This window comes from Stylophora pistillata, chromosome 8, assembly GCF_964205215.1.
Source record: "Stylophora pistillata chromosome 8, jaStyPist1.2, whole genome shotgun sequence".
NCBI lineage: Eukaryota > Metazoa > Cnidaria > Anthozoa > Scleractinia > Pocilloporidae > Stylophora > Stylophora pistillata.
The window spans coordinates 16,437,319-16,463,484 of NC_142526.1; the positions used below are offsets into that span (position 1 = coordinate 16,437,319).

General features: G+C 37.6%; 1 protein-coding gene and 2 long non-coding RNA genes across 12 annotated transcripts in view; 2 read left to right on the forward strand and 1 right to left on the reverse strand.

The window, feature by feature from the left end:
- Positions 1-26,166, reverse strand: part of LOC111337939 (uncharacterized) — a 62,803-nt gene that overhangs the window by 624 nt on the left and 36,013 nt on the right. The window contains exons 1-3 of one of the 8 annotated variants that reach the window (XR_015990565.1): positions 7,450-8,289; positions 4,893-5,035; positions 342-3,520 (exon numbers count right to left, since the gene is read on the reverse strand). This is a non-coding gene — a long non-coding RNA (uncharacterized LOC111337939). Of the gene's footprint in view, positions 1-341; positions 3,521-4,892; positions 5,085-7,449; positions 8,290-26,166 lie in introns of those variants that run through there. The other 7 variants (XR_015990567.1, XR_015990566.1, XR_015990563.1 and 4 more) reach the window with 7 other exon arrangements.
- LOC148725211 (uncharacterized) lies at positions 2,900-7,453 on the forward strand. Its single transcript, XR_015990571.1, has 2 exons — positions 2,900-3,018; positions 6,728-7,453. It is a non-coding gene; the product is annotated as an uncharacterized LOC148725211 (long non-coding RNA).
- LOC111346300 (uncharacterized) lies at positions 10,196-25,118 on the forward strand. 3 transcript variants are annotated; one of them, XM_022953593.2, is made up of 23 exons: positions 10,196-10,457; positions 12,608-13,151; positions 13,731-14,437; positions 14,963-15,103; positions 15,485-15,793; positions 16,639-16,899; positions 17,321-17,440; positions 17,738-17,865; positions 17,957-17,993; positions 18,895-18,921; positions 19,138-19,304; positions 19,772-19,828; positions 20,213-20,388; positions 20,701-20,776; positions 20,871-20,947; positions 21,103-21,229; positions 21,679-21,753; positions 21,865-21,954; positions 22,135-22,295; positions 22,599-22,760; positions 23,143-23,222; positions 23,409-23,513; positions 23,723-25,118. In XM_022953593.2, the coding sequence occupies exons 1-23, from the start codon at positions 10,424-10,426 to the stop codon at positions 23,884-23,886; spliced, it is 3,825 nt and encodes a 1,274-aa protein (XP_022809328.2). In that variant the 5' UTR covers positions 10,196-10,423; the 3' UTR covers positions 23,887-25,118. The 3 variants fall into 3 exon arrangements, with proteins under 3 accessions (XP_022809328.2, XP_022809329.2, XP_022809330.2); XM_022953594.2 differs by lacking the exon at positions 10,196-10,457 and adding an exon at positions 10,500-10,720; XM_022953595.2 differs by lacking the exon at positions 10,196-10,457 and adding an exon at positions 10,896-11,052.

The window sequence follows — 26,166 nt, forward strand, 5'->3', positions numbered from 1 at the left end:
CTTTGATATACCTGACACCTAAGTCACTGATTATTAATTTTTAAGTAATGTTATAAGTGAGAAAACAGTAGTTTGATTGCTTCTCAGGGATGAAATGCACCAGTACTTCACTATGCCAGACACCCTCATCTGAAGTTGTGTGTAATTCATAACAGCCTTGTTCACTGGTTTTATTTCATAATAGGCGATAAACCTCAAAGCAACTTCAAGAACTCCCTTAGAACATTCAATTTAAAAGGGACGATTTCCTGTTGAGTTGTTAGGTTAGCCAAAATTCTGTTCTATTCTGAAAGTATGAGAAACCCTCTCAGGATGGCAGAGAAGAAATTACTTTATCTCACCATGTGGTCCTCCATCTAATGAATCATGGTAGCCAACTCAGTAAAAATTGATCACCAATCCTATTTTAAAGAGAACGAGAGAATATGGGTGGTTACCAGTTTGCACGGCTCCCAGGTATTCAGAGAAAAACATAAGAGGATATGCAGAGGCTAAAGCCACTGTGTATCAAAGCATTCACTTCAATATATAAAAGTAATGTAAGTTTTTCGTTTTTAGGGAAGATTTATATGATACGACTTAATCGCATGCAACAAGCTCAAGGTTACTTACCACTTTAGTGGGTGTCCTTTGGGAAAAAAATTGTTTGCACACTGCAGTAGTTTCACTAAAATCTCAGCAAACTATATACCAGAAGAAAGCTTCATAAATGTTTATGATAAAAATATGTCTCGAGCAACTTTTCTTTTAAGGACGTGTCAAGATCCAATAAGGCGTGAAATGACCAAAGGGTCTTCTATTGGATTTATTGGATATGGGATGCTACAGCACGAGCTAATTCGCTGCACAGTCTTATTCATTATTCACACTTTTTACACAACACCTGTGCAAAGCATGTCAATTAAAAATAACAAATATGGAGAGTGCAGGCTACTTTCAATAATTTATAGTGCAAGTAATTTGTTCCTTACCATCATTACTTTGTGTTTAATAAAAAAAAGTTACCTTTAGTTACTTCTTAAAATAAGAAATCACAAGACTAAACAACAAGTGTAGAAACTTAGTCATACTTAGGCTAAAACTCTGATTCAAAAATAAAAAACTACCCCCCTGCAAAAAAAAAAATTATACCAGTCTTTGATACCATCCTGTTACTCTCCAATTTTTTTTCACTTTTCTTTGCTTTTAATTTGTAAAAATATATCATGCTTCTTCTCAATGGCAAGAGCCTGAGTTTCCAAGAAAACCCAAATAACCAGAAAGAGTATTAGCAAGAAAGATAACCAAATGAGCAATGGTATAAAATTAGGGCTTGGAGCAATTAACCGACCTGAATGACTGCTATACCCCATTCTTTTTTCCCAGGTAAACTAGATTTTGAGCAAAGAATGCAATACCTTGCCAAACATCTGCTAGGATGACTCTATTAAAAGTGTGCATGATCATCATCTCTTGCTGAGATAGCACTCTTCCCTTCAATGTTTTTATTACTACACATATGGAGGCTTTGGTAAGATTGTGGAAAGGAGGGACAACATTTGAGCAGCTAGGAGGGACCAAAATGACAGTGTGGCAGCCATTTATTCCCACTTAGATGGCAAAGTCTGGGGAACCTTCCCCTTGAAATTTAAAAGTTTGGACGTCCAAAAAGGTCCATTTTTGGTTGCTATTTCCCAAGTTGGCTAAAAATTATAGCTACTATGAGGGAGAGTATTGACACTGAATTAACGAAGAGAGTAGCTTTTACATATCTGACTACATAAACATTATACATAGCAATGTTGTCTCTGTGATGTCTGTGTGGCCCTTGATTGATTTTTAGCTTTGCCAGCCTTGCTCAAAAAATGAAATTGTGCTGAGGACAACATCAGATTTTGGGATATGGTGCTGTGATTTCTAACACAGAATCTTTAATGTGATTACCGATGGTGAAGGAGTTAATTACCGTATTTATCCATGTACAAGTTGACCCCCATTTTCAAGGTTGAAAATCAGATTTTTCATTATTTCTAGTAAAGAAACATTCAGACCGACAGAAATTTCCCTTATGGTTGATCTCTTATTTCTGAGAATGTATTGAATACAGGGTGAATTAAAAAAACTGCAGAGCAAAATGTAACCATGTGCTGTGAAACTATCAGCCTTTATTCATGTGCTGTGAAGTTTAGTACTAGCACTTGTTTACATCCCCACGATTCATGATTGAAGCATATACAACCACTTCGATTTACTGGAGAAGTAATTCACCATCTTTAGTAAATTGTTTTGAGAATGACATCTTCATGCACTTAAATAACCTTTTGAAAGGAGATTTAGTAGACTGAAGGAAACACGGCCATCTTGGAAACTACACAATATTTAACATGGATGGTCCACGCACGTTACAAACAAGACTGCACAAGAAAACAACATTTGCCAGGTCACTAAGTTACTGTAATCATTCGCTGAAAATGAGAATTCAGCATCGAATCTGTAAGGAAGACTGTCTGCTCTACAGATCAGAAGATACAATCCGCTCCACTAGGTTTCTGTTTAAGCCACATTATTTATATGTTTCAAACTTTTTCATCGATGAAGAACGCACTGAAAACTGACAAAACTTGAACACAATTAGAACTGGTTTTGTGAACCTGGTTTTCCTAATGGACTTCAGGCAATTGTTATGCTAATTTCTTGGATTGCTTGGGTCAGGTCTTTATCTATGGTCCATGTAAAAGGCAAGGGTGATTTTTTTGGGCTAATTTTTCCGTCATAAAGAGTCGACTTATACACAGATAAATATGGTAATACTTCAATGATAAATGTAGAGCATGGCAATCAATGAAATGATCAGTGTAAATCATGAACTAGCTCTTTGTCAGTGACAAGTTCGCAAAATTAATATTGGAGAAGGATACATTACTTCATAAAACAGTTACTGTGAAACCATCATACTGAAAAATATGGCAACTGCTACACTCAACCAGAACTCTTTGTGCAAGAAAATCCTGGAACCACTCATAAAAACAAGCAGTAAAGGTGCGAAAAATTTAAACCTTGCATATGTTGTTGTTTTGTGAAATACTTGCTTTCTACATGTGCCTTAGCCTAAGAGTAATGGTAAAACGTACAGGTGCCATCTTTGTCTGTCAGTGGATTGAATCTATTGGGTGAACACCAGTGAAATAATAATATTGATACAATTAAAATGAGGGTTTAGTATAGGTATGCTGTGGTTCAGTTTCATCCTTAGTTTAATTCTTTTACTTTTAATAGAGGCCAAATTGATGGTGACACATCATCTCATCATAACTTACAATCTTGGAGTTACATCTTATCTTTCTTTACGCAAAATGCATTTTCATTCATATCATTAACAAAACCAAAGGAAAAATTATGCTTACACTAAGGACAAAAATTAATCACAACATTTACCTTTTTATAACTGGTGCATAATTTTCCAAGAAAATGGTTACAATGGAGCTTAACACCTCAATGGCACTTTTGTTTACTTTGCTTTGCTGCTGGTTGTCATCCATGCCTGTATGTATGAAATTAAGTAAGGGTGAAAAGATTAGTATTTTTTTTGCAAAGACAGTTGCAGCGAGTGTCTCCACTAATATATGGATCACCAAAGGCTCACATTGAAAGCAAACAAGACCAAGTTCTTGCTAACACATATAGGAGCAATAATTGCTAATAATAGGCAATAGTCTGTACTGAATTAAGTATTCAATTGTGCATGAATTAGTATTTATTTCATTTCAATATTTGAAACACATAGTTGAAAAAGTATGTAAAGTGTGGTAACATATAACATGCATATTATTATTATCATAATTATTCCTTATGATTTAGTTCAAAGGGCTTTATTCTAAATAGATCAAAAGAGTATTTTTTTTGCAAAGATAGTTGCAGCGAGTGTCTCCACTAATATATGGAGACATATATTGTTTTGGCCAAGGACCTCAAGTTGCTTAGTGACCCAGTCGTTCATAGTCTGCTGCCTCTATTCAAGAAAAGCTTAGATGATGCCACATTTCCAACAGACTGGAAGTTATCTCGAGTCAATCCAATCTTCAAAAAAGGTAGATCAACCGATGTCAACAATTTTAGACCTATCTCACTCCTGAACATCCCAGGGAAGATTTTGGAAGATATAGTTAGTACCTCTCTTGACCTTCACATCAAATCTCTCGTGTTAAGCGATAATCAGTGGGCTTTCGTGAAAACTATTCAAGAGAGGGTCTGCTACTCCATCTCACCGAAACATGGAAAGAAGCCCTGGATAATGGCCTCAGAGTTGGCATTGTATTCATTGATTTTCGCAAGGCGTTTGACTCGGTTAACCACACTATCCTCCAAGAAAAGCTAAAGGCAATGGGTATTGCGGGTAACTTCCTGTCCTGGTTTTGCAGCTACCTTAGTAATCATCGTCAATTTGTACAACCATCTGGGACCAAGTCGAATCGCAAATTTATCAAGTATGGAGTCCCTCAAGGATCCATTTTAAGTCCAAAGCTTTTTTCTGTCTATGTGAATGACTTTCCTGATGCCATCTCCGATGGTGAGTTATTTATGTTCGCAGATGACACCACCATCTTTACTATTGGCAAGGATGTTGACAGTATAATAGTAATTTTACAATCTATCCTGAAGCAAGTCCTTTCGTGGTGTACCTCAAACAGACTGACAACTCATGAGATTGAATCTGAGGCACTACTGCTCTCAAAGCATGCCTTCATTGGACCACTGCCACAATTGAAGAGTGGCCAAAACTTCCTAAAATTTACAGACAGCACAATGCCTTGGGCTAGTGATTGACCGGCAACTATCCTGGAATGACCATGTTCAAATTGTGTGTAAATCAATCAACAAGAAACTAGGTGTTTTGAAGAGAATTAAGTTTTTACCTAAGTCCACCTTGGAGACTATCTATTTCAAGACCATAATCACATCCGTCCTATATGGAGTTGCTGTTTGGGGATCATGCTCTTCGGCCTTACTGGAGAAACTTGAACGTATTCACGCACAATCTGCGCGGCTAATCTATAATCTACCGAGGGAAACAACCATAAATGACTTGAGAAATCTAAAGGGTTATTCTCCCCTTTCCCACTTCTACACAAAAAGGATCCTATCAATAACTTACAAATCATTCCATGGGCTCAATAATGATCTACTTAATAAACTAGTTACAAAAAGTGCCCAAGTGTATGGCCTTAGAAATCCTTGAACATAAATGTAACAAGACCAAAAACTGAAACAGGATGATTGACCTTTAAACATAGGGCTGCCATTGCTTGGAATACCCTCCCAGACAGCATAAAGGAGGCGTCTAGCCTTGAAGCTTTCAAAGAAAAACTGAAGAAAAACAAACTGATCTTGAGCAGCATATCTTATTCAAAGGAATCTTCATCAATTACGAATAAGGACGATATTTATACATATTTTTGAACTAATTTATTTTAATACTAGTAACTTCTATATATATGTACATATTTCTATTTCTTAATTAAGTGTAAAGTTTTAAATTAGTTAGCAGGTCCACATCAGGACTTTAGTCTTGCCTACCTAGTAACCTGCTTTATCAAATAAACCATGTATGTATTTATGTATGTATGTATGTATGTATGTAAGAAAGAAAGTGGCATACGTCAGCCACTGATTTAAATGAAAAAGCACATATTATTAAGTGAAGAGTAATTTTGCTGCAAATCTGTCCTCTTCTGGGCGAGCAAAGAGAATGATTTAATGCGTTGTGACCCAATTGTTTCTTGCTGGAGAGTATGGGAGAGAGCACCCTATCCTTTATAAAAGATACCAGATCTTCATCGTATGTGTCAACAGTTTGTGAGTTAACTTTCCAGGATATATGATGTTTGACATCAACTATACCAGAGGTTGAATTTTTGCATAGTCCCATACAATTATAATGAATACATGTCTTCAATTGTATCCATAATAACCATCAATGTAGACACTATGAGATTGTTACATGTAACATAATAAAAATTATAATGAGGCTGGAAGAAAATCACAAATTTTTGGTCATTGAAACATGGAGATCTGTCTCGTTTTTTAATTATGTATCATCTAGTTTTGCATGTCCCAAACAAAATAATAAAAAAACATCATCCCTCGACACAGAAGGATTCAATGAATCCAGGTTAGTAGTTACTCGGATGCTTTATCATGCAGCCATACGAAATCTACAGTATTTAGCCCGAAAGTGGAAAGAGTACCATATAACCCCCCACATTAATTATGCATTGGGCCATTCCATTTAATATCTGTACCCCCCTATTGAAGGCCTGGGATTTCTTGGGGGGAGGGGGGATCAATGCTATATTTTTTCTTAGGGGGGTTGAACCATATTTCTGAGAGGGGTTGCCATATAGTACCCTTGACAGAAATTCTCACGAGTAGTTTCTGAAGGGGGTTCTATTGGTTGGCTTGATAGCTACATAAAATTCTGAAGGGGGTTAAAAAATTTCTTTTCTGGAGGGGTGTTACAGGAAAGCCTTCAATAGGGGGGGGGGAGGGTGTGGATTGCTTTCCAACGTATCGAAGAAAATTTCGCCAATAATTCGCACTTAAAAACGCAACCAGAATCTTAATCTTTCACCAATCCGAAGTGTCCCAAACGACACCAAGGATAGCTCATGAAACAAGGATATCCCGTGAAAGTATTAACCTTCGAGCGCGGAAATCTTGACGATCTTCTTACATTGAATCCCTCCCCTAGTTGGGAAGTGACAAGCAAGAGACACGTTCACAACGCCTTTTGATTGGAAGAAATAAAACCACATTCTATTGGTTATTGGTTGTGAGGACATAACAGCAAGGGAAGATCCAACTGCAACGGTTAACACAATCCGAGGGACGTTAGAAACTACAGACCGGTGACAGTACTGAGTACAGTGGGTAAACAGCCAATTATTTTCATGGAGCCTCGTCTTAACAGAAACCAGACAGCTTATCGTAAGAAAAACAGGCGTGAGACCACCTTAGTTAAGCTGGTAGAGGATTGGAAACGGACACTGGAGAACAAACACGTGATCGGAATGTTATCGACAGACCTTTCGAAAGCATTTGATTCACTTCATCCGCCATTATTGTTGCAAAATTGTGCAAAAGTACCATATAACCCCATACATTAATTATGCATTCAGTCTTTGTTCAATGAAAACAATGGCTATAACAATAGAACTCCGCAGAAACTAGTGGTCTTTGTTTTCAAAATTTGGATTTTTTTTCTAAGTCTTTTTTGAAACAGGGTAAATTCGGCGCGTTTTGGCTTTGCAAAACGAGAAATTTAAGGCATTTACCAGAGGTTTTTAATTTTGAAATATAATTTAATGTTCAGTTTCGCTTTGAAAGCGTAAAATTGGCCGGAAAATAACGTTAAGTCTACGGTCAGGCTTTGAAGTTTGTCAATGCAAAGTTTAAATAAATGTTGTGTCTTACCTGTTCTTGTGGTTTTGGTTGATTCTTTCATTATCCTTTCGTGTCCTAGTGATAAAAATTTTTCGTGAAGGCCGGTGCATACAGCGATGCAAAGAAACCTTTGTATCTAGTATTTCTGGACTTCATAAAGTTGGGCGATATGTCCGATAATGCTTCCAAAGGGATCGTTTCCGTAGTGCTGACGCCACATATATTCTTGTAGGTAGCCATTGAAAAGTCCTTTGGATGTTCCTGTTTGAGGCAAACCTCGCTTGATTCCCCACCATGTATTTTTGATGCCCTGTGTGTGCGCACCGGTGAATTCCGGCGCATTGAAGCCATTCCATCACAACCCTTTTTTAAACATCGCCACTCGTACCCGTCTCGTGATAAAGCACGTCGCGTCCAGCTAAGTTCATTGCTGCACTCGAGGACATTTTACCGACGTCGCAAGCAGGTTGTGATCCTTACCTGTATGCACCGGTCGTGATCCGATAATATTCGAGAAAATCGAATAAAATTCAGTCTCTCCATCTCCGAGTTGTTGTTCTTCTTTTTTCTATCTTCTTCTTTCGTTGATGTTATTGGAAAGAGGTATGAATAAATTTTGTTTTCTATGTGGTATTTGGCCAATCGTAGAGAAGAAGAAATGCATAATTTAGTGCAAAGGGGACCTTTGGTGCATTATTTCAATGCACATATTGTTATGAAAATAATTTTTTACTGAAAGGTAAAAGAAAAAGTAGCTTTTGGAAAGGAATTCATAACTGGTTTGCGTAGCATAGTGGTAAGGCTATGGTTTGATAATGGTCTGATAATAACGCGTTGTCTGAGGAGCAATTGTTCAAGGCTCAGCAGAACTGCCCAGAAAGGACAAAAAAAAAAAAAAAACGAGGAGAAGGGAATTGGGAAGAAAGGGGAGAAGGGAGAAGAACGTGAGAAAAGAATGGAGACGAAAAAGCGGCTTTCAATCAATTTCTCTTTTATTGAAGCAGTAAGTACTTATTAGTAATGTATATATGCTAAACCCATGGGAATAAGTCATTGTCTTAAAAACAATGGGATGCGTGCATAATTAATGTATGGGGTTATATGGTACTCTTTCCCAAAATTGTGGGCCTATGGTTTCTCGAAAAGTGCGATAGACATGATGAGATTCTACTTTACAGAAAGAAAAAACAGGGTGCGGATGAGATCAGGAGATTTTAGTGAATGGAGAGAGACAAGCAGAGGCTCTCCACAAGGATCAAACCTAGGACCAATGCTTTGGAACATATTCCAGAACGATCTTGTCCAGAATATTCATGCGGGCAGGCTTGCTATGTACGCTGATGACCATCAAGTGTACTCTGCTGGAGAGAAGATTGAGGATGTAGAAACAATCCTGAACGATGAGGAAACCCATACCTCTGAGTGGTATCAACAAAACCTACTCAAGTGTAACCAAGATAAATTTCAAGCTATGAATCTAGGACCAAGACACAAGAAAAAGAGAATGAACCTAAATATAAAGGACATTAACATAAAATCAAGTTCCGGGATTGATCTTTTGGGAGTGGCAATTGATGATGATTTGAACTTTACTCAAGTAAGCTTATCAATAATGTCTGTACTAAGGGGGCAAGGAAAGTAGGAGTACTTATGAGGTTTGGGAATTTAATGCCTACTGAAGCTAAATTAAGAATTTTTAAAGCTTTTATTATACCCCGAGTTACATATTGTCATATAGTATGGCACCATTGTCGCTCGTCAGACGAGAGAAAGCTTGAAAGGCTGCAGGAGCGTGCAATGAGGGCTATTTACTGTGACAGGGCTAGCACTTACGAAGCACTTCTAGATAAAGTAAGACTTCCAACGTTATGTAATCGCAGACTCCAGGACATGGCTATATTTATGTATAAAGTTAAGACTAATTTAGTCCCACCATATATTTCTGAACTTTTTAGTTGCGGCATATAAGTAGGTACAATCTTAGGAATGCAGGCGATTTCTCCTTACCAAAATACAACACGGTTACATACGGAAGACATAGCTTAAGGTACATGGGACCTTATATTTGGTCGAAGCACCACAAATCAATCAAAATGGCTGACTCTCTAACTGCATTTAAAAATCAAGTCAGAGTCCTTGACCTATCAAATGTTATATCGAAAAATAATTGTGAAAATTGTGAGTTATGTAAAACTTAATATTATCAATTTTATATTGTTTGTATATAGTTTTTCTTCTTATTATTATTATAATTATTAGTTTAGTTTATGCAGTAGGTGTCCCCAATTAGTTTTTACTTGTAAAAACTAGAACGATTGACTCGTTAATAAAGTTATTCATTCATTCATTGTGAATTTACTTACCGTTAACAATGTGATTCAGCATTGCATACGAAATCTCTCTAAATTTTTTTTTTAAAAGAACGTGATGTTGCTTTACTTTGCCATTTTGTCAACAACAAAAAAAAGGTAAAACCGGTAGGAAAGAGCAGTGTAGATGGGATCGTAAGCCAGGGTTGGAGTTTCCCTCTGAAGTTTAATGCTATTCATGACGTAATCAACCAGACACTAACATGCAAATAAGGAAAAACGTCAAGTGCATCCTTCGATGACGTAACTACTGTGTTGACTACCTTGTGGCTTAAAGTGTTCCTGCTGGTTCCGGTGGCAATGAACCCATGACTTCCGGTAACAATAATTTCAGTGTTATCCTTGGTGTCTCGGGGCTTTTAAATGAGGTAGATATCTTATGTCACGCGTCTAATCCTTCAGTTATGGCATCGATTAGGGCCCGTGTTTGGTCATTTTCGGGATCAAAGACGTACAGACGTCTTCGGAAGATGATTTGACAGATGGAACAAATGAGTTTACAAGAGCAGGAAATAGACAAGCTAAAATCAACTTGCACCGCCTTGTCCGATACCAATGATTATTAACTGTAAAATTCTTTGTATCAAGTGTTTGGTCTTCGAAAAGAAGGGAGATATAGTTCTATTGCAGAAGAAATGGTTTTTTTCGCAGTATTGTCATTCTGTTCGGGTGAGTAGGAAAACATATTCCTTCCCAGTCTCCCGTGATTTTCGAGGAAATGCGCATACACTACATGATTTTTGCATTGCGCATTTAATTTGGTTCTTAACGAAGCCAAAACTTCACATTGAGTGAAATATCGTAGCGTTTCACTTCCGATACTTTTAATCATTTATAATGCTGTTTTTGATACCTCGACCACCGCGAAAACATTTTCTTCAGTCGTAATGGATGTTGTTTGTTAGTCGTTATCCCTTCAGGGATTGTGGCAAGTAAGTTTGAAAATAATGTTTCCTTTGACTATTCATCGAATTATTTTGTTTCAGGGTAGTCGGCCCTGTTTGTTGTTTCTATCATATATCAAGAGTATTTGTCAATTCGCTCGTGATATTGGCCTTCTTAAGCTTTGAATATAGTTAAGGTTTCAGAGTGTGTATTATATACCTTACGTGAACCACAAGCGAGACTCTAAACTCTGCAGCTGTTGAGTGGTTTAAGGAACGTTTTGTTCACTTCGGTTGTGATCAGCTGGCAATTGGACATGAAAATGATATATTTAGGCTTCTTCGCTAGTGATGCAAATTATGACGCGAACGATACATTGGTAAAGTATGATTTTATCTTCATTTTTGTCTGGCATTGAACGCAAATGAGTTTCTGTGAAATTAGATTTGGGCGCCAGTCGATAACATATTGAAGAGTTACTTAACGACTCACACCTGTAACAACCTTCCTGATTAAGTGGCATTTGTTGTATGTTTATTTTAGTCTCTTTTCGTCCAAAATAATTTTTACGAAATTGTCGTTAACTATGCAAATTTGTGCCCTAAAGATCATCTATATGTATTGTGAAGCAATTAGGTATCGTGTGTTCATGAGAAGACGGCATAACTTTTGTTTTATTCAGTTTCATTCGTTCCTAAAAGACGATGATTGATTTCAGTTTTGTGAGATTCAAACCATCAAAGTCACCATTCGACAAAGACTCAAAGTGAACAAGACTGTGCCAGTCAATATAAATGTCACGAGCTGTATGTGCCAGCCAGTCTACAAAACAGATAATTAAGTCTATATATAGTTCAGGGGTCTTGAAAACTGAATCATTCTTGACAGTGCAATTTTCTATGTCAATTCACATTTGCAAAGTGAAAGTAAAAGCAGTTGGTTTTTTATAGATTGCTCAGTTATTGCTTTGACCATAATGCTTATTTTGTCCACCATTGACTGGCACAGTCCCCTGCATGTATTTGTTTTGGCCATTTCTTACAGTTGGATGGAAATGCTAACTTGTAGAATTTTAGAATGAAACTGTAAATAAAATGTGTGTTGGTGTATAAGTGTGAGTTAGATGCTTTCTGAAATTTACATTTCTGGTATTATTTAGAACAGTGAATAGTTGGCAGCTATTTGAAAAGATCAATTTGTCACATAATGCTGAAGTGTGAATCATGCGAGCAAGTGGTTCACTGGTAATTGGTAACACTGCTTTAATTTGTCAATGGAAAGAAAAATGGTGAAATTTGACATCAACATTTAAATTGCTAATTTTAGAAGAACTTCATGAAGTAATGAATCTTTATTGTTGTATGAAGGGTGAGTTTTCCTTGTTTCAAGTATGCCATTGTGTGGGACCATTCATGGTCTTTCTCCAAATAGAAAGAGAACAAGGTTTTCATACTTTTTTCCACTGCATGAAACTACTTGTCAAGCATGTTCATTTTATGGAAGATTCTATTGAACAACATTTTGCATTCAGCATGAGGCTGTGATAATGAAGTACTGTAGGACCCAGGGAAAGTGGTAACCAGTGTATGTTATATTGAGGCCCTCCATGCATTTTACTTTTTGACTGGGATGAGGATTGATGTTATTGATATAGAGGCAATGTTTAGAGAGGATTGTAGTATGGTTATATGAGTTAATTGAATTTATTCCTCTAATTTTGCCTTTTTAATCATTTGTTTTACACATTTAGAGAAGGTATGGGGCATGAATTTTAGAAGGCAAGATATTTCCGTATTAATTATCACTTTGTAAATTCCAATTTTTTTGTCACTCCTGCTCTTGAAGCATTGTCGTAGTGAAAAAGGTTATAGGATGGATGATAGTTACCTTTTGTATTTGAAATGTTTACCAATAATATAACTGTCTTTTATCAGGGATGGAAGAAGAAGACAATGGTGGAAGGTTAGAGGTTGGAGAAAAACCTTCACCTATCCAGCCTCCCTCTCCTAGGCCCCGCCCTGTGCCCCGTCCACGTAACCAAACCAAAGGACTCAGCAGTACAGAAATGAATGGAAAGCCTGTAATTACAGCTCCTAAACCTATGTTACCTCCAAAACCAAGACGCCCACCACCAAATGCACCGGCTGCAAAACCCCCTGTTACTAATCCGGGTGTTCTATCAAATAATAACGATGACGAGTTTCCAGTGGATGAAGGAGGTTCGACAAAACAACATTCAGTTACAGAGAAAAGTAAAGACAAATTATCATCCACTAACATAATGACTTCTGCAGATATCACAAACAGCACTGAAATGGAACATGTCAAAAATGGACCTGAAAAAGTAGACTCCACAGATGAACAGTGGTATCAGCCTCTAAGACCACAGCCAGATAGTGATGAGTCGAGCTCAGATGATGGTTATGAGAAATTACCAACAACAGAATGTAGTGAAGAAAGCAAGGCTACAGCCTCAAGGTCAGTTGACAACAGTGAACCCCTTAAACCCTAACATTAGTATTCAATATTCCCCTTACTGTTCTTCACACATTTCCTAAGTTGCTGACAAGGAGGTGTTGTTTAGCCTTCAAGAGCTTCTTTAGTTGGTGATCATTTCCTTTGTTCTTGTGACTGTAATGGGTGATTCACGGGTTGGTGATATTGTACTAAGGAAATCTCAAGTACTAGATGCTAGTCACTCTTACATGTAGGGATCGATGGGTTTAGGTGTGCCTTTAGAGTGAAATCCTGCACAGGAAGGGAAACTTGCAGTTTTGTTTTTTGAACTTGTTAGCTACTTTGGGGTATTTTTATTAGATATAGAAAAAAAAAAACTTTTTCCTTAAATTTTTACCTATCTTTTATCTGTAACATTGTGTACAATAACTTTATTTTAATTGCTAAGACAGAAAGTCATGTCAGGATATTTACCTTTATATACTTAAAAATTCAATATATGCATAAATGTTTCCTTGAATCTTCCAAGAAATTATCAGGCAATACAATGCACAATTTGTTACTTAAGGAGTTCTGATCAATTTTGGGTTCGATTTTCAGACGTGATGACTTGAGTGGGTCAGTTGGGAAATCCTCCCCACCTGTACCTGGCAAAGTTAGCAACTGGGATAGGAAAATATCTCCACCTGTCCAACGTAAAATCAGTGACCTTATTAACAAAATGTCACCCCGTCTACCTCATAAAAGTAGTGGTGTGGCTAGTGCAATCTCCCCACAGCACCCTTCTCAGAAAGCTGATGTGGAGAACACAAAAAATAGAAGAAATCTCGAAAGTTCAACTGCTGGTGAAAAGTCAAAGCCTTTGCCACCAAAGAAGCCTCTTCCTTCTTTTCCTAAAGGAATGAGTACTCCTGGTCAAAAGCCTCTAATGGGTGAACTCTCATCAAGTAAACCAACCTCACAGCAAAAACCTTACCTTGATTTATCTTCGTCACCTAAAACTGATCAGTCTCAAACATCTGTTGCTGCTCTTGCACAAAAGTTATCAACAATACCTGTATTTCCTTTTCGAGATGACACAGGTAGCAAAACAGGAGGGGCTGCATTTCCTTCACCTGTCACTTCCCCATTGTCCTCACCACGTCCTTCACCTCGTAATGCGACCTCATCTGCATCCCCGGACAAATCAAAATTTAAATCTGCAACAGTAATGGCAAAGGTCAGTGAAGTGGGAAAACCTGTGCTGTCTCCAAGACCTGGAACTTCACTGCCAAAATCCCAGAGTCAGGTCATATCTCCTGAACATGGTAAGGATATTAACCCTTTAACTCCTCAGATCGTATTGGTAATTCACCCCTTGTGCTGCTTTAAATTTCCATTTAAATTAGTTATGAGAATGTTGTATGAGATCAGGATAGCAACCTCTACTTGATAAGTTTGAGTACTCTCATTACCTGTTTGCTGGATAATGTATGGATATTGAAGTGGGAAGTTTCATTTTAATCACCTGGGGAGTAAAAGTGTTAATAGTTTTTCACTTGTATTTGTGATGATGGTATTTTTCTGTGATAGCATTAAATTCTCCATTCAGTAGATAAATGGTTCTTTTAACACGCCTTATTCTAGTCTGGTTTTAGGCTGAGAAAGTTTGCATTAATTAGCACAGTTTTCCTTTTTGAACCTAGTCCATGGAAAAGGTAAGTTGAATTGTGAGGAGTAGATTTGACAGAAATGGGGCCTACAATGCCCACAACTAGAGACTATGGTAGGAATGAAACAATTGTTTTTTAACCTACAACATTGTAAATTTATATTATGCATCCGGTGAATAGGGAAGGAATTAAAGAAGAATCGTCCAGAGCGACCCACTCCTCCATCAGCAAAGGCTGTTGCAAGAGTTAGGTCACAAACACTGGAAAATCTTGAAGAAGAGGAGAATTATCCATCTGATGAAGCTGTAAACAAGACACCTGGTTTGTTTCTTTGTTCAGATATCTTAAATGGTTCCATGTTAGTGATCAATACATATATCTTATTAGATGTTTTGTTGTGTAGTATGGCTAAGTATTTTTATTAGTTGTGCTGTATTTTGACGAGCCTGCAGGGCAAGTCAAAATACAAACAGTGAGTGAAAATTCTCAGTGATACTACACTACAAAACATCTAATAGGAGATTTATTATCCAACATGCCAAATTGTTATTTCAGTGTGGGCGAGTTTTGCGGATATTTCTGGAGTACACATGATATTTTATACTTGTCTCCTGCATTATTTGTACTCTACAAAGCACAATTGGATAATAATATCAGTTATTGTTATCAGTATCTGAGTAACTTTTGGAATATCATTTCAAGGCCGTGCTAGGAAATCGTCTTTACCTGAACAACGCAAGAAAAGATTAGCTTCTCGTCCTCTGTCTCGGTGTGTAAACCCTCGCATTTCATCAGCTGATCTTGCACAAGCCAGTAGACGGCCTCCACCTCTTCCACCAGGAGCTACTCCTATAACTGAAAAACCACCATCACTGAAAGTGCCACCATTACCTGCAGTGCCACGCCCACGACCCATGTCTGCTTACCAACAGACAGCAAGAGATGCTCTGAAGCACACTGTGAGCAAGTCTGTGTCAGTAGGAGACATACCAAGAGTTACATCAGCTGAAGGTAATTATATATCATTACCCTCAGTGTAATATCTTTTGTCATTGTTACATCTACCTTGTGCTATCACTCACATACAAAGGGCTGTTCAAAATTTTCTGACCAAGTACTCATTTGAACATGAAAACAAAGTGTATAACTATAACATTCTAATGCAGCAATCTTTGTTTGCAGAGTTTTCTCCAGCTTGCAATTGAAAACAAACTTCTTTGTCTTCTGCCTCAAAATGCTATACCTCAGAATATATTATTATGTTATTATTCCCATCTGCTTAAGTTTTCCAGTTACTGAGTGATCCAGCTGCAAATGTTGACACAAGATATTGAATTCCATTAATCAGTCAATGACCTTTATCCACTGCTGTGGCTTGTGTTTCACATCAGATCCTAAACAATCAAAATGATTCACAACAGTATTGGATCTGCACCTGAACATGAATTTTGTTTTGTTAAATGATGCATGGTATTAACTCTAAAAGAATTTTCAAGATAAAAAGAAGTTGGAAGATAAACATTCATAAATATTGTTAAAGGTGAGTATTGATTGGAAGAATTAAAGTAATCCTTAGGTGTTTTCAGTCTCACTTTGTGAGATTGCTCCAAAAGCTTCCAAATAGTCAGGGAATCGATTAGTACCTACATGTATAGGAGCAAGAGTATATAGTGCCATTACTGTTTTTTATTAATACTCTGTTACAAGTTCGTGTATTAATCTATGTAATACCATTTCCATCATAGAGGGGAGCCCATGTGAAGGCCACAGCATTTTCTTGTTCATAGTAATTTCCTAATGTAGGTAGTGCAATGTTTAACAGCTACAGCCTGTATATTTTTTATATCTCTTACTAGATCAGTCTGAGTACTGTTATGCCTATAACCTTACTTCTGTTGGAGGGATGCCACCCAGGCAAGCAGTTTCGCCTAATCCAGCCTCGTTTGTGGTAGACAGCGGTACATATGTGACACCTGATGAAAGCATTGTCAATGAGTTTATGCAGGATGTTTCAAAGGACAGTATATGTGCAACTTATGAGGTTGCGGATGAGCAAGCTGTGGCTGGACTTATGACCAGTTTAAAAAAGAAACAGACATTAAATGGATTGGCCGCTGGTAAGCTGACTTATTTATTCCAGGATAGCCTTAAAAAAAAACTCTTGCCATTGTTTCAGTGACAATAGGGCTGTAGACATGCAGATTTCTTGAAGGGAAAATGAAAACTGGTGTGTGTCATCATCCATTTTTCCATTTGGGTTGTGATTCTAGGAATGCCAAAATACATATGAGTTGTAATCAGCTGTTTTTCAGAGATGGCGATGTAGAAGTTCAATACTGTAACAGAAACTTTTGGCAATTTGTTTTTTCAAAAACAAAAACTCTCAGTTAGCTTCACTGTGAACCTGCCATTTTGTCCTCACCTCTATATTCAGACAAGCAGTCTCAAACACCTTGTTTCAGGAAACTGAGTCTATTATGCCATTATTCATACATGAAGCAAGACTGTTGTAATGTTTGAACATGTTTTTTGTAACAGATGTGAGTACAGATGACACAGAATCAGACTTGTCTGACAGTGATGATCATGAATACTTGGAGCCACCAATAGAACAAGGTGAAGAACAACCAGATCACCATGATGAAGATGATGATGATGGTACACATTTTCTATTTATGATGATAAAAAATTTGCCAGTGACTTGTACCAGTAATGGAGGTTTGGAATGGATTTACAATCAATTTCTGCAGAACTTCCCCAACTCATTTTCAGTTTCTTTTTCTTTGACTCTCATATACTTCCTTGGACCCATCTCTTGTTATGTCTTTTGTTTGTTTTTCTAAGTTGAATACAAAACAATATCCTCACTGCTTTGAAAAGGTGTATCTTGTTACCTCAGCATTTTATGTATTTCTGGTTACTTTCTAAATTCCTTTTTTGTTTATCAACCTTCAGCTTCTTCAGAGAACTCATTTTCATCAGATTCATCGCATGAATATTGTGTTCCACCTGAAAACCTTCGCCCTCCTGAGCCACCCTCAGATGGAGATGAATATGATGAATTGGAAGGAATCTATGTGGAGGTAAAACATTAACAGTGAAATGGTGAAAAAGCAGTCATTAAATTACTTTCAAACATATTTTATTAGATTGATTCTCTTGGTTTTTTTTTAGCCTCCTGTCAAGTCTCCAAGTGACCCGTTTTCTTCAGGTACAAATATTTCAAAATACTAAATGTTGCAGCAGTAGAGATGTGTTTAATACAAGTTGACTAATTAACCCTTCAACTCTGGAAATGTGACTGTTAATTCCCTCCTTTAGTTGCTACACATTTCATTGTAAATTAGTTATGAGAATTTGGTGTTAGATCAAGATAACTTCTGACTGACAAGTTTTAGTATAATTATCACGTGCTTGCTGGTTAATGAATTGATATTATACGGAGAAGTTACATGTTAATCAGCTCTGATAGTTAGAGGGTGGAGTAAAATTATTATCAGAGCTCACTTGTAACTTGTCTCAGAGCGGAAATTATTCACAGCAAATTTGAAGGAGCTTGAAAAAGTTGTTACAGAGCTGTGATCATAAATACATGTATACATAATGGTTGTAATATGTGCTTATTGACTTAATTGGAGGGCCAGATGGGAAAATATTTGGCTCGAGGTGCGCTTGGTCCGTACGTCATAAACGAGAGCCAAATATTTTCCCGTCCGGTCCGACCCATCTAAGTCAATGAGCATTTTATTATATGACCACTGAATTAATTTTGAAAAATTTCGAAAAATTTGAATGTTCAACTTAACTAGGACGCGATGGACTGGTGCACACGGGAAAACCTTAAAAAAGAGATTCTGCAACAAAAACCTTTCCTTTTTTTTTTTGAGTCAAAACAAGAAAATCACAATTTATCGAAAAGTGTGACGTATTTCCTCATTTTTGTCCCCCGATGTCACTCATTTTTTGCAACAACAGCGAACAACGTTCCTTTTATTTTCTTTTCGAAAGAGCCGTACAAATGCACTAAGACTGGAGAGCTTTTTCCGGACCGACTCGCGTCATTGTAGGGCCGGATGGGTCATATGATATTAATTCTTTTATTTCCATTTTAGATGAAGAGAGAGACGGTCTTTCCGAAGGTTGGTGGATAATGTATTTTGTTACCATTCACGTATGTTCTTGGCTTTTTTTCGTTGAGCTTGCATTTGTATTTTGTTGAATGATTAAAGTAAAATCTTCAGAAAAAATATAAATGCATCCCTAGAAACCATTCTCACAGTTCCTGTATTTTGTATAAAAACTCCTCTGTCCTGTTGTTAGGTGTAGCCAAGTAACACTTCATAATTGTTCTACAGAGCCCTTATACCAAGTATACAACAGGCGCACTCTCCGACGTGAAAGAAATCTGAGTCGTCGCAGACTGAGCAGCGATGTGAGTGACTTGTCAGTAAATGATGAAGTAGAGGAGCTAACAAAAGGAACAATGAGGAACATGAGGATGCTGTGGTGTGAACTACCAGAGGTACTTTATTATCAAATTAATATTTATTGATAACTAAATTGAACTACTGGGTGACTTGGTTATACGGTTGTCCTCAAAGATGTGTTAAGAAGCACGGATGTAAGATTTTCTAGTAAAAAAGGAGATCCTTAGCTAGTTTTAAAAGAGGGTGTCCTTTGAAATTGTTTTAGTATAAAAAATAATTTATCAGTTCTTTTCAACCAAGAGGGGATTGACAGGGACATTTGAATCACCACTGAGCAACACCCTTCAAAGGAAATGCTGCAGTTTTTCTTTTGGTTTTGCTGTGTCTCCTGTTTTTCGTCTGGACTCCGAATTCACTGTTGCACATTCCCCTGTTACATGGAAAATGTTCAAATCTTAGGAGAGTGTTAGTTTAAATTCATTATTGTTCTTTGTCGACGTAAAACAATGTTTATTCTAGTCACTTTGATGATATATTTTCTTTTTTTACCTTTTTCCATCAGGTTAAAGCAAGTGGAATTTTAGACGGCATGAAATCAGAAGAACGCAAACGCCAAGAGGTTTGTTTCTTTGCACTAATAAACGCTATCTATAGAAGTGTAAAGTAAACAGGTTTGGTTCAGTAAGACTGGACTGCATATGTATGTAGAGCACAGTGGCATATATCAATACTTGGAAAATGTACCTGGGTGAAACTAACCGTTCTGTCTCACAAATGGTTATCCAGTTAAGAATTATTGGAGTTAGGGCTTTGGTGGCCTTATTTGAGTCCTCTAAAAGTACAATGTCGTTGAAAGGAGAAACTTTTCCAACCTACTGCAGCATAAATGTCAAATATTTTTTGCTCTTTCAGTCGTTCGAAATGTTACTTGTCACTTGAGACACTTGTGGTTGGCGTAGGTCATTGTATTGCTCTCATTCAATTGTCTTATGTCTTTTTGTAGGCCATGTTTGAGGTGATAACGTCGGAGGCAAGTTATCTCAAGAGCCTCAACATTCTAAGGTCACACTTTATAAACTCGGAAGAGTTGTCCTCAGGTTCCTCCCTGTGTGTTCTAGAACGAGGCCAGTCTCATGTGCTTTTTTCAAATATCAGTTCCATTAAAGCCGTTAGTGAGAGGTAAGTTTTGGACTCAAAGTATGACATTCAGAAAGTTGCTGAAGTGATACCCTTCGTGATTCATTTTGTAGTTTTTTGTTTTTTAGTATTTTCAGATTTCTTGTATACGCTACGGCGGCTGAGGCATACAAAAAGTGCAAATTTCTAAACACACATTCGTATCAGGCTACTCCGCTTCAGGTTAACAACCATTGTTATGATATTGGATAGGTTCCAGACTCCTGCGCGGGAGAAACCTGAGAATAAATCACGATGAGGTTGAATTCAGGGTTGCAGTGAGTTACCCAAGCTAATGACTACTCCATATTTCAGTTTCCTCCAGGCTCTCCGAGCACGTCAAAAAGAGGCTGTGGTTATATCATCTATCAGTGACATCATTGAAGAGCATGTAAGTGAAATGAAGCGTCCGCTACTTAAGATCTCTTACTGTCTGAAAAGAATTTGTTAAGCACGCTTATCGTATGAAATATTTCCATACACAGGCCACAAAATATTTCGAAGTCTATGTAAAATACTGTTCCAACCAGATCTACCAAGACAGAGCATTAAAAAATCTTAAGTAAGTATCATGATATGTTCCCCACTTATTGATACGAGTTGATATGCGGTTTAAAGTACTGGATGACGGAAATGTTCATGTGCTTTTTTAATGATTCGACGTCCCCCCGGCTATCGTTTTCATCGGAAGTAAGAGCGATGTTGTTTTTGTTGCAGGAAAAATGTGAAATTTCTTGAGGTAGTGTCGAAACTACAATCAAGTAATCAAGCGCAGGGTTTGACGCTACAGTCGTTTTTAGTTCTTCCCATGCAGAGAATAACACGGCTTCCCTTGCTTGTAAATGTAAGTATCAACTGTTATGATCATATATCACACAACCCACATTAGAACATGTCAACATACCGCGTACAGCTGGGCTGGATACGGGTTCACTTGTCGCTACTTTGATGTTCACAGATGTTGTTAAAACTTGAAATTTCTTCTATATCAAACATCCTGGGGGAAAAAAGCGATGTTTTGTTTCGTTGACATGTCTCTTTAGAATTTTCCGGGCCCCGTTTTCACGGAAGTAGCGTTTTTAATGATTTAAGGGTGTCAGTACTTAATCCTATTTCCCTGGAGAGGGTTGGAAGCTTCAGTGTTCAGTAAATACTCCCATTCATGCACCTATCTTAAGTAAACAGGGTTCAGGATTCTACCTGCCCCCCCCCCTCCTTCCACCTGGGCTGAAAGGAAACTCTCTATTGAATTGCTACCTATAGCACTTTGTTGACTTAATCCTTCTCTTCCAGGCGATTTGTACGCGATGTGAACCAGGCAGTGATGAGTTTGTCAAGTCAGACCGAGCTTTAGCTGCCATCAATAAGGTGAATTTACCTGTTCTCGATATGCTTTTATTTGATATCAAAAGAATTCCTTTATCGCCTTTTTTCTTTCTTCATGGTCAACAGGTGAATGATAGTTTTGATCTTTTTCAGATTGTGAATGACTGTAACGAGGGAGCCAGGAAAATGGAACGGATGGAAGAAATATGTGTTTTACAAACACAGATAGAGTTTAAAACGAAGGTGAGGATGCGCAACCAGTTCTTCTCTACCAACATGTTTGTGTATGATATTTACCTCCACGCAACTTGAATTTACCAAAGACTGTGCTCATCGAAGATTTGTTATCAGTACAATTTCAAAGCGAGGTAGCATGGAGGTGAGAGTTTGACACAATTTGTTTCTGTTTTTGTTTATCTTTAGCCCCTCGCCCTGGCCACGCCATCGCGTTATTTGCTCAGACGAGGTGACCTACTTCAAGTGGTGGAGGACTCCAAAAGTCCATTGAAGTTATTGAGACCCAAGTTTAGACCGATATACGTGTTTCTCTTCAATGATTTGCTGCTCTTGGCGAAGAAGAAGAGGTATCAACTTAGTTATACGTAGTTTTTATTATTTCGTTGAAAAACCGGCGAGGCGGGTCCTTTTTTCTGAAATCCTCTTTCTAAAACTGTTAGTTGTTATGTATATATTGGGAAGAAGCCCTATTTTTTAGAAGGGATTACCTACGAGGGCAATTGCAACTTGTGGCTCAAGTCTGAGTCTTCCCACAGACTTGCATTTTTGTACTTTTCCTGTGCATGTGATATGTTTAGTAAGCATCTTTGTGTTATTTAATGCTTTGTAACTCAAGGAGAAAATCTCACTTTGTTTTTTTTTTCTTCTAGTGATAATCGTTACTTAATCCAGGATTACGCCACACGCACTATGACTCAAGTTGATGACCCGCCGCAGGACTGTAACATTAATGTTGATCACATGTTCTCTTTGGTTTTATTGGAAAACTCCGAGGTGAAAACTAAAGAGTTCCTTCTCGCTGGCAACACTGAGTAAGTTGTTATGTCCAGTTATGTCTACCTACCAATACTCTGTTGTAATTTCTGAGCTTAGAACAATTAATTCTCCTATAAACATGCACTGTCTTGGTAAGGAATGGGCCTGTTTTGTTTGTCGATTAAATCACTCAGAATTAGAGTGAGTATTCAGCAAGCCTACTCAAATATTATCACTCACTCGACACGTTTCTCTCGTGTGTAACTGTTAAAACACAGTATCGCACGCTGTCTGTAATATCCGAGTACAGCCTGCCTTTATCATTCCTAGTCATTCTTTGTAACGTCAGACTTACTTTTTATTTCCCAAAGGCAGTATTCTTCATTCGATAGCTTTCAATTCTATCTTATTTTCTTATTTTCTATTCTTTTCCAATAGAACTGACAAGACTCGTTGGATGGAAGCGTTCAAACCCCCTGTAGCCGAACAAGAAGGAGAAACAGTTTATGCTGATTGGGGTGAATAAACTAGTTATCATATCACAGTAAGATTTCGACAATATTCACACACAGTAAGAGAGAAAGGCGACGAGATCACCAATTACAATCTAACATAAAGAAACATACTCTCATAATGGAAATTACACTAAAACCGTTCACATTGATTAAGACCTGAGTACGAATTTGTACTTAATTTGTTTACAGACTGTCCACAAGTAAACGCTCTTCACAATTACACTGCTCAACAACCCGACGAGCTCTCTCTTTACGAAGGTGACGTCATCAATGTCTTGAAAAAGCTCCCGGATGGTAAGTACAAGTAAATTTTCCCGAGTTATATCAACATGAATAGAACTTAGTTTCCTTTTGTTTCCATTTGTTTCCATTTGTTTCCATTTGTTTCCATTTGTTTCCATTTGTTTCCATTTGTTTCCATTTGTTTCCATTTGTTTCCATTTGCGTCGCCTGTTAATTTTATCGGTAGTCGTCCTCATAAATCGTTTTATGGTCCCTGTCAGGGTGGTATCATGGAGAGAGGTTATGTGATGGAACTCAGGGCTGGTTTCCAGCCAATCATACCGAAGAAATACTGAATGATCACGTCCGGGCCCGAAATTTACGTCAGCGGTATAGACTGCTAGCAGCTTCTCAACATTTAATTGGTGGAACATTAAGGACATAATTATCCTTGGAATGTTAAAAATTTTGAATTTTAGTCTCAATCGTGTTTCCAAAATTCATTTATATTATGTAAATAGTGAAGCCAGAATGTTTTTAGCTAAAATACATATTTTAGTACAATATTTTTATAGCAGTAGGATTTCTGCTTGTTTTTACCAGCCTATGACTATATATTTTTTGGAATTAAGTATAATCGTTTTCTACTTGATGGAAGCGCAGTAATGTTGCTGGAACAATTGATCCTAGGTGTACAGTTTTGGATTCGATTTCCTTCCTCTAATTAATAACGAAGCCGAGTTTAATTAACGTCAATCAGCAAATTGAAATGTTCAGTAGAATATAGAATAATTGTTTGAGGCCTGGGTATGGTACCAGGAATGAAATGAATAGACAACGCACAAACGCCTTTATCACTGCGTATCAAATTCTTACTTTTTAATGGTATGATGGATGTATGTACGATGAAAATGAATTGTTTTTATTCACCCCGTCATCATATACGATGAGTAATTAGGGGACGGAGAATCTGTTTTCCAGGATGTCCGCCCCCTCCCCACCCCCCTCCCCACCCCCGACATAATCGGTCTCCATACTGGTTGCTATTGGGTTCTGTTCACGTAAAGTATCAGATCGAGGTAACCCCTCCTGCGGACATAACAGGAAACGAACTTCCATTTGAAGGACCGCCTGTTGAAAAAGTGGGATTTGTAATAGCAGTATTCCAACCTGTGCCTTCAATAGCCCTTGGATACATGCATTTTCAATGGTATTTAATTTGAATCGTAATATATACGTGAATGGCACAAAGTTTAGACTTGAAATGAAGTTGTAGGTAGTGTATAGAAAGCTAAGTTCAGTTTTAGATTGTTTTTAATGTGGATATATCAACAAAGTTGAAATGGTAAATTGGCCACCGTAACGATTACAAAAGCTGACGTTTCGAGCGTTAGCCCTTCGTCGGAGCGGAGATTGTTTTTAGTTTACTTCTTTTGAATCGCCAAACGTCATATAATTATTTGTTGTAAGTTACTGGTGACTTTTGAAGAATCGGAAATAATTGAATGCAGGATACCATACATATGCTATTAACTAAGGTAAGCAGGTCACATTGCCAAATGAAAGCAAAGTATCTTTCTCGTTCAGATGGTCTTTAAGGTCCAATGTACCGTTAAAATGATTTCTCTGTGCAATGTCAATGTTTTACAAGAAATAAACGTTAAATCAATTGCTGGATCTTCTCATCTTTTATTGTTATGTTTGTTTACTTTCAAACTTCTCGAGTAGTATAATAATAATAATAATAATAATAATAATAATTTAATATTTATATTGCGCAAATTAGCATGTCGATATGATCAAATGCGCATCACAACACTGTTCGGGGGACTTTGGCCAGACTGCATCAGCAGTTTACAAACAATCGAAGGAAACTTATTTGAAGATGCCCTCTCCCCACAATTCCCAGTAAACAGGCCAGACCACATCACAGTGAGTAGTTTCTTTAACGTCCCCTGCCTAACCAAATTATCTAATTAATAGATGCAGGAGACGGGACCTACGGTTTATTCGTCCTTATCCGAGAAGACTAGAATGTCTATCCATTTCTTATTAAAGAAAGGTAGCGCATTCTCCTCAGTTATTTTAAAACCTTGAGTGTTGGTCCGGCCGGGGCTCCAACCATCGACCTCGACCTCCCGCACAACAGTCCAGCGCTCTAACCAATTGAGCTAACTGGGAGGCGGTTAGTAATATACTAAATGGGTTGAACCCGGGGGTAACATGTGGAAGTGTAGTGTGATCGCCTGGTTGAGTGTAGTCCTGAGTAGGACTGTTGTCGGTGGTGGTGACTGACGTATCGACAACCTGTGCAGAAGTCATCATTAGAGCAAAGTGACTTGACTTTGATGACGACGTCAGCAATGTCGATGTAACGATTAGGAGAAAAAATGCCAGAAAACAATCTTCTTAAGACTGAAATATGGATACCTGCACTTTATCGTAAAGAAAAGGGAAACGCGAGTGTAGCCGGGTCGTGACCAGGTTTTGCATTTGATTGGTCGAGAAAGAGGTGCGACTTTACCTCAAAGCAGATACAAAGCAAAGTAAAGTCCGTGATTGCGTTGCCAACAGCACGCGCTATTCACGGGACATGTTAATAGTGCATGATTTATTTGTTTCCTTTAACAAAATTTTACAAAATAGTTATATTTTTTCATTTTGGAGTAATCCTTAAAAGTGATAACAAAAAGACAAAAGTTTGACTTCATGCCCTTACTTTCCC